At 37.9% G+C, this 16853-nt stretch overlaps 2 protein-coding genes across 2 annotated transcripts in view; one reads left to right on the forward strand and one right to left on the reverse strand.

Moving 5' to 3' along the window:
• The first annotated feature begins 554 nt into the window (after nucleotides 1-554).
• psme2 (proteasome activator subunit 2) lies at nucleotides 555-9922 on the forward strand. Its single transcript, XM_080049947.1, has 11 exons — nucleotides 555-766; nucleotides 1786-1818; nucleotides 1917-1979; nucleotides 3020-3106; nucleotides 4286-4334; nucleotides 5359-5456; nucleotides 6046-6114; nucleotides 6935-7002; nucleotides 7652-7706; nucleotides 8638-8724; nucleotides 9466-9922. Exons 1-11 carry the CDS (start codon nucleotides 719-721, stop codon nucleotides 9544-9546), a joined length of 738 nt encoding a protein of 245 aa, XP_079906073.1. The 5' UTR covers nucleotides 555-718; the 3' UTR covers nucleotides 9547-9922.
• An 860-nt stretch (nucleotides 9923-10782) lies between these two features.
• lsm5 (LSM5 homolog, U6 small nuclear RNA and mRNA degradation associated) overlaps nucleotides 10783-16853 on the reverse strand; it is a 6314-nt gene continuing 243 nt past the window's right edge. The window contains exons 2-5 of the mRNA XM_080049949.1: nucleotides 13691-13786; nucleotides 12910-12937; nucleotides 12201-12273; nucleotides 10783-11008 (exon numbers count right to left, since the gene is read on the reverse strand). Coding sequence (XP_079906075.1) covers nucleotides 10976-11008; nucleotides 12201-12273; nucleotides 12910-12937; nucleotides 13691-13786 — 230 coding nt within the window. The 3' untranslated portion in view covers nucleotides 10783-10975. The remainder of the gene's footprint in view (nucleotides 11009-12200; nucleotides 12274-12909; nucleotides 12938-13690; nucleotides 13787-16853) is intronic.

Raw genomic sequence — 16853 nt, forward strand, 5'->3', positions numbered from 1 at the left:
TTTTCAGGCAAACCAACTTTTATGAGTAAGTAATACCCCTCATAAAACCATTTTCTAAAATATTGTATTACGTGAAAACTATAAAATACAATATACAAATGTTATAATAATATAAAATCCACTGTGGTAGCTAATAAAATAAAATTAATTTAAAATAATTCAAGTTTGACGGTTGGACATCCGGTTATACTCACTGCTGGCCCAGTTTATTTTTCAAAATAATAGTCCTATTTCAAGCACGCAAACTTTTACGAGTAAGTAATAATAACCCTGATAAAACCAATTTCTAAAATGATATATTATTTGAAAACTATAAAATACGGTGTAAAACTGTCATACTCATATAAAATCCACTGTGGCAGCTAATAAATACACAAACTAGCTTTTAAATAGACCACTGTAGTGACCAATATACATGTAAGGGGTTAATAATATATTTAGCCTATTATTATAAAGTTATTTCTAACGCCATAGCGAACTCCTCATGTTTTTTAAATGCATTCTCAGGAAACTACCTAACTTACTTTTTGGAGGGGGCGTTGCTGGCTGCATCATCAGATCTCAATATCGAAAGTACACTGGATCAGGAAATACACTAAATAAATTTCAGCGAGACACACAGTCACCTGCACACGGTTTGCCCCCTTTCTCAACGCTCTGAACGAACGCATTTATTTGTGTTAGCGATTTTTAAAGGTGTCTCGGTCTCTCTCAAGTCATGTCAAAGGCGTCAACACTGAAAATAAGTCGGGCGAGCGCAGCGAAGGTGAGTGGGAAACTTGTTTGTTTGCAGGTTACAGCAAGCTAACTGTGATAGCTACAACAACATGCTACAATACTTTACAAACAGCGTTTATGAATGCAAATGGTCTCTGAAATGTCTGGTACGAACGTGTTAAAACCCCGAGTCGGTTGTAAACGCGGAAAGTCCCGTCAAAGAGGAAATCGAAAGTAAATCTGTCACACTTTGAGTGAGTCAGCACAGCAGCTTCATTGTTTATTATACTGATGTGTTTTCAGTTCACTCACTTAAGTCTTGGTTTTGAGTGGTTCATTACACAGCATGTATCATATGGTAAAGTTTAGTATTTTGAAGTTAAAACAGAGGTTCAGGCTTTGTGCTAAAATCTTTTTTATTATCAATACAATTAATATTCACTTTTTTTTCTTTCTTTTTTAAACCTGCAGTGTGTAGAATTTTGGGTTTTATTTCCTAGCAGATTTTGTAGAAAGTAATTATAATATCCATAAGTACATTTAATTTAGTGCATAATAGCTGAAAAAAATGTTTTGAATAATTATTTGTTTCCCTTAGAAAGGGTCTCATATATGTCCATATTTCTGCATATTTTGGACCAAGGCCTAGTGCCGCCATCTTGAAAGTGCCATAGTTGGAATGTCATCAGGTGCATTGTTTAATATTTATTTTTTAGAATTGTTCTTGTCCTTGAAGGCCACTGTAGCTTCTGTTATTATTCTAAAGGGTTGGGGTTACCCAGGGAGCGTTGCATTCTAGAACTTTGTAGAACTTTCTTGATGATGTCATATTACACACTGCACCTTTAAGTTAGCCCAATTTTGTTTTGTTTTGTTAAAGACATTAACTGTATAAAAGGTGGGGAAGAAAAGTTTAATTAATTTCTATTTAGTTCATATTCTTCCTTTTAAGAGCATATGCTGCTTAGTATAATTTGTAAAAATGTCAATGTTAAAATGCCTGTTTGTACTTGAAAATATATTAAAAAAAAAAAAAAAAAATAAACCTGTTTTTCCATTCGTCCACAGGTGGATACCTTCCGCCAGTCTCTCTATCATGAGGTTTGTTGAGCAACACATTTATTCAGATTTTTTTTTCATCTTGTTGAATTAAACTTTTATTCAATTAAATTATTCTGCGACTTTTTTTTGTTTTTCAGGCAGAGAATTTGTTCTCCAACTGCATCCCACTGAAGATATCCCAACTGGACGCTCTACTCAGGGTCAGCAAGTTCTCTGTTTTATAACACACACGATCAATAAGCCTTTGTTGTGACCTAGAAATATGAGAAAATTTATTGAAGCTAAATATGCTCAAGAAAATATTATTTACGAAGCTAAACAATATCTTAAAGGTGCAGTGTGTAATATGACATCATCAAGAAAGTTCTCCAAAGTTCTAGAATGCAACACTCCCTGGGTAACCCCAACCCTTTCGAATAATAACAGAAGCTGCAGTGGCCTTCAAGGACAAGAACAATTCTAAATTTTAAACAATGCACCTGATGACATTCCAACTATGACACTTTCAAGATGGCGGCACTAGGCCTTAGTCCAAAATATGCAGAAATATGGACATATATGAGACCCTTTCTAAGGGAAAAAATAATAATTCCCAAAAAAAATTCAGCTATTATGCACCAAATTAAATGTACTTATGGATATTATAATTACTTTCTACAAAATCTGCTAGGAAGTAAAACCCAAAATTCTACACACTGCAGGTTTAATATGGTTATACAACTTTATTTCATCGTTGTCATGAAGTTGTTGATGTACTATTACTATGACACTTTTGAGTGACACCATAGATACATGCAACTGGTCTTTTGGAGTTGAGCATGTTAATAAAATGCTGTATGACCCAAGTCCTTTTATTGAAACTATACAAACATCTATATGCAAGATATGAGGCAAGGCAAGGCAAGTTTATTTCTATAGCACAATTCAGACACAAGGCCACTCAAAGTGCTTTACAGGGGCAAGATTAGAATACATAAAACACATTACAAAACATTTAAAAGCGAATAAAAGAAGCAAATAAAATAAAAATTGCAGGTTAAAATAAAAAAAAAATTAAAAAAATAAGAATAGAATAGAATAGAATAGAATAGAATAAAATAAAGCTGCCAGAGGACAAGAGTTGTGTCGACAGCATTTTATTCACAAGCAGAACTCCACTTTACAATAGTGACAACACCCTTTCCCTCTCCTCCTCCTCCTGTCTGTCTCTCTCTCTGTGTGTTGGTTTTTCTACTTACAGGATGACGCTCTCAGTATCACAGACATGTCTTTGCTCCAAGCCCCTCTGGACATCCCCATACCGGACCCTCCATCTCCAGAGGACGAGGTCAGGCTAGATTCTTACATCAAATCCTTCAACATTATTTTATTTTTTTTTAATTTATTTAAACCTGCAGTGTGTAGAATTTGGGGTTTTTATTTCCTAGCAGATTTTGTAGAAAGTAATTATAATATCCATAAGTACATTTAATTTAGTGCATAATAGCTGATTTTTTTTTTTTTTAATTATTATTTTTTCCCTTAGAAAGGGTCTCATATATGTCCATATTTCTGCATATTTTGGACCAAGACCTAGTGCCGCCATCTTGAAAGTGTCATAGTTGGAATGTCATCAGGTGCATTGTTTAAAATTTAGAATTGTTCTTGTCCTTGAAGGCCACTGTAGCTTCTGTTATTATTCAAAAGGGTTGGGGTTACCCAGGGAGCGTTGCATTCTAGAACTTTGTAGAACTTTCTTGATGATGTCATATTACACACTGCACCTTTAACTTTTTAAAGAAAACAAACACACAACAGAAAAAGTGAGCAGTCCAAAATGATTTTATTTTTTTTTATTTTTTTTATTTAACCTTTTATTTATACAGATAATGTCATTGAGATACAGCGTCTCATTCTCACAAGAGAGAGACCAGTTTAAAATCAATATAATATGAATGTTATATAACAAAAACTGGAGATTATTAATTTAATTTAGAAGGATTTAATGCAGGACTGTTGAATTTTTCTGCAGCAGTTTTAATGAAATGATAAATCTACGTGTATCTGAAGAGGCCTGAGATTAGATTTATATCCCACTTTGTTAGGTGTTTCTTCCTGTAATTCATTCATTGTTGACCCTTTTTTAAACCTGCAGTGTGTAGAATTTTGGGTTTTATTTCCTAGCAGATTTTGTAGAAAGTAATTATAATATCCATAATTTAGTGCATAATAGCTGAAAAAAAATGTAATAATTATTTTTTTCCCTTAGAAAGGGTCTCATATATGTCCATATTTCTGCATATTTTGGACCAAGGCCTAGTGCCGCCATCTTGAAAGTGTCATAGTTGGAATGTCATTAGGTGCATTGTTTAAAATGTAGAATTGTTCTTGTCCTTGAAGGCCACTGTAGCTTCTGTTATTATTCTAAAGGGGTGGGGTTACCCAGGGAGCGTTGCATTCTAGAACTTTGTAGAACTTTCTTGATGATGTCATATTACACACTGCACCTTTAAATGTCATCTCACAGGAAATGGAGACGGATAAGAATGAAGATGAAGACAAGAAGAAGAAGAAAGGTGAGGTGTAAGGTTAACAGTTTTAACATGTGGCGTCAAGTCAACACAGAAATGTATGTGACAGACCAAAAGGTTTATGTCCAACCTGAGCTTGTAGTATGCTGTGTCTGAAATCGCGCACTTCTGTACTTACACTTACTTTTTTGAGTGCACTTTGCGCAAAACCGGAGAGTGTGCCAAAATGCAGTGCACTGTAAGATCCTCGGTCGTGCACTCAAAACGGTCTAAAACTTGAGTGTGGAGCGATGGACACTTTCCACACTCAACGACCGCCATCTTGCCTACGTAGCGGAGAGGGGCGGGACATTCTAATCAAAATAGAGGAGCTTGAAGCAACCGTGGAGGCGGACGCGCTCTACAAAAGTTAACTTACACATTTGTTTTGTTTTTCCGCGACTAACGTGTCTGTTTTGGCTATCGGTAACGCAAGCAGTACTCTACGTACTTGTTAAGGACACTTGTAAGCTCCCCAATTCAACTCTGTACTATCTAATAAAGCTTGAAAAATGACAGAAAATAGTGACAGAAAAAAACACTCTCTTACCTCTTCTCTGTCTGTCTGTCTCCTCCTCCTCCTCCCTCTCTCTCTGTCTGTCTGTCTGTCTGTCTGTCTCCTCCCCCCTCCCTCCCTCCCTGTCTATCTGTCTGTCTGTCTGTCTCCTCCTCCTCCTCCCTCTCTCTCTGTCTATCTGTCTCCTCCCTCCCTCCCTGTCTATCTGTCTGTCTCTCTGTCCGTCTGTCTGTCTCTCTGTCCGTCTGTCTGTCTGTCTCTCTGTCTGTCTGTCTGTCTGTCTGTCTGCCTCTCTGTCTGTCTGTCCGTCTGTCTCTCTGTCTGTCTGTCCGTCTGTCTCTGTCTGTCTATCTGTCTCCTCCTCCCTCCCTCTCTCTCTGTCTGTCTGTCTGTCCGCCCATCTGTCTGTCTCTCTGTCTGTCCGCCCGTCTGTCCGCCCGTCTGTCTGTCTCTCTGTCTTTCCGCCTGTCTGTCTGTCCATCTGTCTGTCTGTCTGTCTGTCTCTGTCTGCAGCTCCAAAGTGCGGCTTCATCAAAGGGAACGAGAAGATCACGCTGCTTCTAGACAAAGTCAAACCGGAGATCGTTGCTCTGAGAGAAGCCATCATCGTTGTGAGTGAATCACTCTAATCAATCAATTGTCCTGTTCTTTCTAATTGTATTTCAAATATAATCCCTACATTTCTACTTAATTCACATACATTTAAGTAGAGGATATGATGAAAAAATAAATGTGCTCTTCTCTCATATTTTTTCTCTAATACTCTTCTGTATTGTTAAACCTGCAGTGTGTAGAATTTTGGGTTTATTTCCTAGCAGATTTTGTAGAAAGTAATTATAATATCCATAAGTACATTTAATTTAGTGCATAATAGCTGATTTTTTTTTATTATTATTTATTTTTCCCTTAGAAAGGGTCTCATATATGTCCATATTTCTGCATATTTTGGACCAAGGCTTAGTGCCGCCATCTTGAAAGTGTCATAGTTGGAATGTCATCAGGTGCATTGTTTAAAATTTAGATTTGTTCTTGTCCTTGAAGGCCACTGTAGCTTCTGTTATTATTCTAAAGGGGTGGGGTTACCCAGGGAGTGTTGCATTCTAGAACGTTGTAGAACTTTCTTGATGTTGTCATATTACACACTGCACCTTTAAAACTTCCCCTGACACTCCTGTAATGTGTCTGTGTCTGTGCTTTCAGGTGGCCTGCTGGATTCAGCACCTCATCCCAAAAATAGAAGACGGAAATGACTTTGGAGTGGCCATACAGGTACGTTTTACTCTCCTACACAGTGACACAAATTATTCAAATGGTGTTAAAATGGATTGCAAATTCATATTTAATTTTTCCTACACAATAATAAAACTAACGACTACATGGCCTTGGTCTGATTTAAGAGCTATGGGTCACAGGAACTGATTTTTATGTCAATATAATTCTTATCAGTCTTGACAAAAAGGAAGAAAATACTGCTGCTAATAATGCTTTACTGATGACCCCAAATCTGCCCTAATTTGACCAGACACAATTTCATAAAATTATGTTTATTATGTTATGTTTAATTTGGTTATATTTCACAGTGACACACATTATTTAACCTCCTCCCATCTGGCAGACGCTACAGAGCCTTTCATACATGCACCTTGAGACATTGGAACAGTGACAAAACAGTCCGCTAAAGGGGGCGCCCTTAGCTCAGTTGGTAGGGCGTTCCCCCCCCATGGGCCTCGGCCAGCAGCGGACCCGGGTTCAATTCCAGCCCGCGGTCGTTCTCTGCATGTCACTCCCCTCTCTGCCCCATTTCAACTTTGTCTCTATACTATCAATAAAACATAAAAAACTGCCAAAAAAAAATCTAAAAAAAAAAATTTAAAATAAAAACAGTCGGCTAAGTGTCCCTCGATTATGGTGTTAAATGACAATAACCTGGCGACTTACCTTATATACACAAACGTGCTCTACAGTATCTATTGCCCGACCTAAGCCAATATACAATTGCAATGAGGAACTATTTGCACTCTCTTTGTACTTTCACAATGACAATTAAGGATTTTCTATTCGAACTAAAACATTTTTATTTTCCCCACAGGAGAAAATCCTGGAGAGAGTGGCTGCAGTGAAGACCAAAGTTGACGGGTTTCAGACCAACATCAACAAGTGGGTTTGATATGAATCTAAATGATGGAAAATATCACCAATTACTTTCCAAATAATATGTTTAGTTCATCAGCTGTTTTGGTAAAAAAAATAAGTCAACAGCACTTTTCTATTAGGAATGCAGGATCTTAAACCTGCATTGTGTAATATGACATCATCAAGAAAGTTCTACAAAGTTCTAGAATGCAGCGCTCCCTGGGTAACCCCAACCCTTTAGAATAATAACAGAAGCTACAGTGGCCTTCAAGGACAAGAACAATTCTACATTTTAAACAATGCACCTGATGACATTCCAACTATGACACTTTCAAGATGGCGGCACTAGGCCTTGGTCCAAGATATGCAGAAATATGGACATATATGAGACCCTTTCTAAGGGAAAAAAAAATAATTCAAAACTTTTTTTTTGAGCTATTATGCACTAAATTAAATGTACTTATGGATATTATAATTACTTTCTACAAAATCTGCTAGGAAATAAAACCCAGAATTCTACACACTGCAGCTTTAAGACTCATTCCAACATCAGAAATCAACTGTATATAATTTGTTATAGTTAAATGTAAAGTTGGTTAACATAATCACAGATCTACGGGTACATGTCCTGACTTTGCTCAGCTTTTGAAACCGTCTCTGTTGAATTGTCCAGATACTTTTCAGAGAGAGGAGACGCTGTTGCCAAAGCTTCCAAAGAGACTCATGTGGTGAGTGTTTGTTCAGAATATCCATCTGCTCATTTTCCTGTCAACAAATCCCTTCCCCAAATAAAATGACTGAGAGTTCATGTATCCAATAATAAGTATTGTATGTTACAGCCTGATGTCTCTCACACATCACAATGAAAAAGCACAATGTAAATTATTCTCAGTTCCCCAAATAAAATAACGGTGAATGTCTCCACTAATAAGTATCATATTGTATCATATATCACATTGCATGAAATGTAAAGCCCGCTGAGAGAAATGTATTTGTGATTTTGGGCTATACAAATAAAACTGATTTGATTTTGATTTGTTTTCATCCACTGCTAGAAATAGTCCCCAACAAATGCACTATTTTTCCTCCTTTTTGTCTGAGAAAACAAAACTTAATACTTTGGCAGTTTTTAAAGATTTACATATTTCACACCACATTGTTGGTTGTTCCTTCGTGATTTTCTCTACTTATGACATCTATTGCAGCATGTCCGTCCTGGGAGAGGGATCCCTTACTCTGTCGACTCTCTCTGAGATTTCTTCAATTTTTTTATTCCCGGTAAAGGGTTTTTTACTGGGAGTTTTTTCTCAGCCGAGCTAAGGGTGTAAGGGCAGGGTGTCATATTGTATCATATTGTATCGTATATCATATTGTATGAAATGTAAAGCCCACTGAGACAAATGTGTTTGTGATTTTGGGCTATACAAATAAAACTGATTTGATTTGATTTGTCCTGTGATTCCTTGACAATTAGAAAAACAATACAATACATTAGATTTAGTCTTCTAAACCGAACGTGAGGACCCCCTCTGATTCGTGGTATCTTGAGAGGGGATATGCTTAAAAAAAGGCAATTTTTAATGTAGCCAGACTAATAATAGAGTCATTTTAAACTTCTGATTATATATTATAACACAAACCTTCCACCCCTGTCTCCAGATGGACTACCGCACTCTGGTCCATGAGAAAGACGAGGCCATCTACTCGGAGATCAGAGTCATCGTTCTTGACGTCCGCGGCTTTTACGTGAGTCACACCGACATGAGAGACAAGTGTTCACTAGGGCTGGAACATTTAGGGATTTCAAATGGTAAATGGTAAATGGACTCCACTTATATAGCGCTTTTCCCTGGTTTTTCACAGACTCAAAGCGCTTTACATTGTTTTGTACACATTCACCCAATCACACACACATTCATACACCGATAGCAGCAGCAGCAGCTACCACGCAGGGTGCAAGCTAACTATCGGGAGCAATTCGAAATTCAAAGCGAAATTTGAAACAATGCAGATTATCATCGATTCTTTTTTTATTATTTTTTTACAGACCATTTGAGTCTATGATCATTGGTTTTATATAATAACAATTTTAATTTATTCTTTTTAAATAAATGCAACGATCACTTATTTCACCACATTTCCGACTTGTAATCAAGATCATGAAACCCCTGCATAGTAATCATAAAACATAATTTCTCAAGTATTAAAATAACACATATGCCACAATCCTGGAAACTGAAAATCAGCAACAGGCTGCAACTTTATAATACAATAGCAGGAGGAGCATGAATTTTCTTGTCATGCGCACACACACACACTCTATAAAGCAACTCTACAGTGACGGCATAAAACTAAGGGAAAGCCAACGAAATAATTCACGATTTTAAACTTTCTCCAAATGGTTCAGCCTTAGTATTAACCAACATAACATGCTGTTACGTTGACATTTAAAACCTTTAATTTGACCCGTTTGTTTATATTTTTTAGGCCGAGCTTTTCGACATCATCAGCAAGAATCTGGAGAAGGTGACCAATCCCAAGGGAGAGGAGAAACCTTCCATGTACTAAAGCTGGAGTCACCGCGGAGACAGATCCTACTACAGCCCAACGTTGTTTAGTTCAGTAAACACTGACCCTGCGTTCCAATACCCATACTTCCCTACTATTTAGTACGCCAGAAAAAGATTTAGGATGTCCCAAAACATGCATGTCAATTGCAGTATGCCACAAAAATACCTAGATGCCCCACTAACTCCAATTGCTGTATTTGTCTTTATTCTTGACATAATGAAAAAAAATCTGCCATATCTGATTGTTTTCTCTCCTGTCTGTGGCCCTAAAACTCTTCTGTACTTTAGTATGTAGTGTAGTGAAAAGACTAAAACTCTTCTGTACTTTAGTATGTAGTGTAGTGAAAAGACTAAAACTCTTCTGTACTTTAGTATGTAGTGTAGTGAAAAGACTAAAACTCTTCTGTACTTTAGTATGTAGTGTAGTAAAAAGACTAAAACTCTTCTGTACTTTAGTATGTAGTGTAGTAAAAAGACTAAAACTCTTCTGTACTTTAGTATGTAGTGTAGTAAAAAGACTAAAACTCTTCTGTACTTTAGTATGTAGTGTAGTAAAAAGACTAAAACTCTTCTGTACTTTAGTATGTAGTGTAGTAAAAAGAAGAAGTATGTGAATTGGAACGCAGGGTTCATGACATGTTCGTCTAAAAATCAGTCCCATTTTTCTCTCCTTCTTCTTCAATAAACATTCAAAACTCAACTGGATCAAGGGTTGCGTTCCGAATCGCATACTCTTTCTTTTCTCTATTCTACATACTACATCTGACGATAAAAAGAATCTAGTTAGGATGCAGTAGGGATACTATTGGGACATACTTTTCTCTCTTATTTCATCATAACATTGCGCCTTGATCTTGCCTCTTGCTTTTATATCCGTCGCATCCCCGTTTGTTTTCATATGGAGGCTTCGTCGATGTGACGTCACTTCACGTGCGCACTGGATTGTGGGTCAGAATCGCCCAAATAGGATGCACTTTTCAACACTAACAATCTTGGCCGCATGAAGTAGGACATCCGGGTACTTCTAACCATCCTAAATCTGGCCACAAGAATCGGGACATCCTAAATCTTTTTTCTACCAAACTATATAGTAGAAAGTATGCGATTCGGAACGCAGCCAAGGTTTTATCACTGCTGGTGTACGAGGATACTTGTTGCACTAAATTAAAAGTTGTACATCTGAGTTTAAAATAATAATAATAATAAAAAAATGCTTGTTTCAAATTGTTTCATTCTCTTTTATTTTGTAAAAACAAAAATCTAATTTCTTCTTTTTAAAACAAAAACTCACTCAGGAATCTTATTACAAAAATATTTTCACTCCCTCGACATGAACAGGGGGAGAGCGATAATGACATAAGGAAAAAAATTAAAAAGAAAATTATCCACAAAACAAAACTGCATCAACGTCGAAGAGATGATGCGTCTCATACTTCGGGGCCTTCTCCTCCAGGAATCAGCTGAAAAAATACATTAATTAAAAAAAGAAATATATATATTAGTATGAAATCATAATGTAAACAAGATATACATGGACATTAAATGGCTCAAACACTTGGGATGTGTGCGAAAAATAATTGCATTGTCGTTTAAACAAGTTTTCAGCTAGTTTACACTAAAGCACTTCAAATGGCCTTGTGTCTGAATTGTGCTATATACTGTAAATAAACTTGCCTTGCCTACACTACACAGGCACATGCCAAAATCAGCATTGTTAATTAAGGCTGAATTTTCACAACATTTGGCACAGTGGACTTAAATCTGCAGTGTGTAGACTTTTGAGTTTTATTTCCTAGCAGATTTTGTAGAAAGTAATTATAATATCCATAAGTACATTTAATTTAGTGCATAATAGCTGAAAAAATTTTTTTGAATTATAATTTTTTCCCCTTAGAAAGGGTCTCATATATGTCCATATTTCTGCATATTTTGGACCAAGGCCTAGTGCCGCCATCTTGAAAGTGTCATAGTTGGAATGTCATCAGGTGCATTGTTTAAAATTTAGAATTGTTCTTGTCCTTGAAGGCCACTGTAGCTTCTGTTATTATTCGAAAGGGGTGGGGTTACCCAGGGAGTGTTGCATTCTAGAACTTTGTAGAACTTACTTGATGATGTCATATTACACACTGCACCTTTAACGTATTTGTGAATATTTTAAAATCAACATTGTATTAAAAGGATGGGCACAAATGATCTAAATGAAAATTTGACTCGACATCATTGGAAATGAGGATCACCCCTCAATTGATCTCTCAAGAATAAATAAGGTTAAAATATGTGAAAAAATAAATTCAAAATACATAGTTTAATGGACTAGTATTTCCAAGCTGTTTAACAGGATCTGAAGCGGTTAGTGTAGTTTAATTGACTGAAAGTTAACCATCTGAAGTGTTTTTTTTTTTAAGATTATATTTTGGCATTTTCAAGCTTTATTAGACAATACAGAGTTGAAATGGGGAGACAGAGAGAGAGAGAGAGAGAGAGAGAAGGTCCACGGGTCGGACTCGAACCCGCGACCACTGCAACGAGGGCCGGAGCCAATATGGTACACGCTCTATCCACTACACCACTGGAGCGCCCAACCATCTGAAGTGTTTAATCGGACTAACACATCCCTACAGAACAAAACCTTCAGTATATCTTGATACGCACCATGGTGATGTTGTTGCCGTTGAGGAGGATCTGGTCCAGTTTGGTTATCCGCCTTCCCTCTGGGGTGATCTCACTGAAACACAGAAATGAACAAGTGAATAAAATTTAAATTAATTATGATTTCTTTATGTGGGAATACAGAGTCTCTAGGCTGTGTATAAACAACACCAGATTTTTTTTCCAGCACACAGTAAGGATAGACAGCAGATCGTGAGGAGATATTCACTGATTTATACAACAAGCGTTCTCCAGAATGGCTGACTCCACTTAAAGGTGCAGTGTGTAATATGACATCATCAAGAAAGTTCTACAAAGTTCTAGAATGTAACGCTCCCTGGGTAACCCCACCCCTTTAGAATAATAACAGAAGCTACAGTGGCCTTCAAGGACAAGAACAATTCTAAATTTTAAACAATGCACCTGATGACATTCCAACTATGACACTTCCAAAATGGCGGTGACAAGGCCTTGGTCCAAAGTATGGAGAAATATGGACATATATGAGACCCTTTCTAAGGGGAAAACAAATAATTCTAAAATAATTATGCACTAAATTAAAACGTACTTATGGATATTATAATTACTTTCTACAAAATCTGCTAGGAAATAAAACCCAAAATTCTACACACTGCAGGTTTAAACAGGTGAGCGGTTAGTAAAAAAAAAATTACTTTGCTTGATGCAACAAAAAATGAAAGGCTGCACTTACAATTCTGTCACATCCTCCAGGACCATGTCTGGAACACTGTTAAGGGAAATCTGGGACAATATTTACAGCAAACAGTAAAATCATGCAGCACATTTGACATGAAACATCTCCACACACACACACACACACACACACACACACACACACACACACACACACACACACACACACACACACACACACACACACACACACACACACACACACACACACACACACACACACACACACACACACACACCTGTCTGTCTGTTTACATGTGACTTTTGCCGTGGCTGATCTGCAAATACATGAAGTGATTCAAAAATATGAGCTCTCTTGGAACAAATACTTTAGAAAAGGTGAGCATTATGTTATTTTCTACATATTGTCAAATTGTTTGCGAATGGAATATTCAATACGTATTTGGGTTTTGTTTTACATATGATTACACACACACATTGAATTTTTAACCATCGGGGCGACTGTGGCTCAGTTGGTAGAGCGGGTCGGCTGATGATCAAAGGGTTGGAGGTTCGATCCCCGCCCTGCCACCTGTGTCATGGTTGTTGTGTCCTTGGGCAAGACACTTAACCCACCTTGCCTCGTGTGAATGTAGATAGTTAGCCTGCTGCTATCAGTGTATGAATGTGTGTGTGAATGGTAACGTGGGAAAGGAAAACAGGTCTCCCTTGTAAAAGAGTCTTCGGTCTCAATGGGATTTACCTGTACAAATAAAGGTTAAAAAAAAAAATTATAAAATTTTGCTACTATAAACGGCCCATAAAGCTGGAAAGGATACTGACAAAGTCATCGAACCCCAGCAGGGTGCCGACGATCTCTTTGTCGGTTTTCATGACGATGTGAATCCTGGAGCCGATACATTTGTCCACGAGCTCTAAAAGTAAAGGAAAGAAAAACATTGGTTAAAAAAATAAAAATGTAGGGGGCGCCCTTAGCTCAGTTGGTAGGGCGTCCCCCCCCCCCCCATGGGCCTCGGCCAGCAGCGGACCCGGGTTCGATTCCAGCCCGCGGTCGTTCTCTGCATGTCACTCCCCTCTCTGCCCCATTTCAACTCTGTCTCTACACTATCAATAAAGCATAAAAATGACAAAAAAATATATTTGAAAAAAAAAGAAAAAAAAAAAAGTTCTGGTCATTTTCTATTGGGTTTCTCTTTGTAAAATGAGTAAAAAATCTGGAACTTTTTATTGACAAATGGTGACTGATTCCAGCCCCTTTAGAAAGTGTGTATTTGATGCAATGTGGGAAGTTATTTTACCCATAATTTTCTGACATTTTAGTGGAGGGATAATGAGGAAATCGACCATGTGATCAGATGTACTGCTACCAAGAGCTCTATCTACTCATTAACTTAACTGTCAATTAATCTGTTATTTTTCAATTAAAGGTGCAGTGTGTAATATGACATCATCAAGTAAGTTCTACAAAGTTCTAGAATGCAACGCTCCCTGGGTAACCCCAACCCTTTAGAATAATAACAGAAGCTACAGTGGCCTTCAAGGACAAGAACAATTCTAATTTCTAAACAATGCACCTGATGACACTTTCAAGATGGCGGCCACTGGCCTTGGTCCAAGATATGCAGAAATATGGACATACAGTATCTCACAAAAGTGAGTACACCCCTCACATTTCTTCACATTTTTCTTTATATCTTTCCATGGGACAACATTGAATAAATGACACTTTGATACAATGTAAAGTAGTCAGTGTACAGCTTGTATAACAGTGTAAATTTACTGTCCCCTCAAAATAACTCGACACACAGCCATTAATGTCTAAACTGCTGGCAACAAAAGTGAGTACACCCCTTAGAAAAAATTTACAAATTGGGCCCAAAGTGTAAATATTTTGTGTGGCCACCATTATTTTCCAGCACTGCCTTAACCCTCTTGGGCATGTAGTTCACTAGAGCTTCACAGGTTGCAACTGGAACCCTCTTCCACCCATTTATGACAGCATCACAGAGCTGGTGGATATTAAAGACCTTGCGCTCCTCCACCTTCTGTTTGAGGATGCCCCAAAGATGCTCAATAGGGTTTAGGTCTGGAGACAGGCTTGGCCAGGCCATAACCTTTACCCTCAGCTTTTTTAGCAAGCCTCTGGTCGTCTTGGAGGTGTGTTTGGGGTCGTTATCATGTTGCAATACCACCCTGCGGCCCAGTTTACGAAGGTTGAGTGCACGTGGTCAGCGTCGTACACAGAGGTTGGCTTTGGAAAATAGGCCTATGAATACTGCCAGCATTGCTGAAGGGCTTGAAGGGGTGGGGGGTCAACCTGTCAGTGCTCAGACCATACGCCACACTCTGCATCATACTGGTCTGCATGGCTGTCATCCCAGAAGGAAGCCTATTCTAAAGATGATGCACAAGAAACCCCACAAAAAGTTTGCTGAAGACAAACAGACTACGGACATGGATTACTGCAACCATGTCCTGTGGTCTGATGAGACCAAAATACATTTATTTGGTTCAGATGGTGTTAAGAGTGTGGAGCGGCAACCAGGTGAGGAGTACAAAGACAAGTGTGTCTTGCCTAGAGTCAAGCATGGTGGTTTGAGTGTCATGGTCTGGGGCTGCATGAGTGCTGCCAGCACTGGGGATCTACAGTTCATTGAATTCTAACATGTACTGTGACATACTGAAGCAGAGCATGATCCCCTCCCTTCATAAACTGGGCCGCAGGGCAGTACTGCAACATGATAACGACCCTAAACACCCCTCCGAACGACCACTGGCTTGCTAAAGAAGCTGAGGGTAAAGGTTATGGACTGGCCAAGCATGTCTCCAGTCTTAAACCCTATTGAGCATCTTTGGGGCATCCTCAAACGGGAGATGGAGGAGCGCAAGGACTCTAATATCCACCAGCTCCTTGATGTCGTCATGAATGGGTAGAAGAGGGTTCCAGTTGCAACCTGTGAAGCTCTAGTGAACTACATGCCCAAGAGGGTTAAGGCAGTGCTAGAAAATAATGATGGCAAAACAAAATATTGACACTTTGGGCCCAATTTGGACATTTTTTCTTAGGGGTGTACTCACTTTTGTTGCCAACAGTTTAGACATTAATGGCTGTGTGTCGAGTTATTTTGAGGGGACAGTAAATTTACACTGTTATACAAGCTGTACACTGACTACTTAACATTGTATCAAAGTGTCATTTATTCAGTGTTGTCGCATGGAAAGATATAATGAAATATTTGAAGAAATGTTAGGGGTGTACTCACTTTTGTGAGATACTGTATATGAGACCCTTTCTAAGGGGAAAAAAAAATCAAAAAAATTATGCACTAAATTAAACGTACTTATGGATATTATAATTACTTTCTACAAAATCTGCTAGGAAATAAAACCCACAATTCTACACACTGCAGGTTTAACTGTCAATTAATCTGTTTTTTTTCAATTAAGGCAATTTATCATTTAGTCAATTAAGTGTCTGAAGTAAGATTAGCAGGAAGGAACCTCTTTAAATCGCATGTTTTGGTTGACTAACAGTCAAAAACACAAGATATTAAGTATATATATATATATATATTTTTCGTTTTAATATTTTTGCTTAAAATGGCTCAAATCTGCTCTACTAAACATATTAAGGCATGTTTGTCCCCTCAAATCAAAAGGACATATTTCTGCGAATTCCTCAGCCATATCTGATAACATAAAAGAGAGTGTGTGTGTGTGTGTGTGTGTGTGTGTGTGTGTGTGTGTGTGTGTGTGTGTGTGTGTGTGTGTGTGTGTGTGTGTGTGTGTGTGTGTGTGTGTGTGTGTGTGTGTGTGTGTGTGTGTGTGTGCGTATTCGATGTGTGTGTGTGTGTGTGTGTGTGTGTGTGTGTATGTGTATGCGTATTCGATGTGTGTGTGTGAGAGAGAGAGAGCAGGCAAAAGCATGTTTTTTTTTTTTCAAGCACTGGTCAATTTTAAGATTTTTGTGAGCACACATCA

This window comes from Ammodytes marinus (assembly GCF_949987685.1).
Source record: "Ammodytes marinus genome assembly, chromosome: 21".
In the NCBI taxonomy this organism is placed as follows: Eukaryota; Metazoa; Chordata; class Actinopteri; order Uranoscopiformes; family Ammodytidae; genus Ammodytes; species Ammodytes marinus.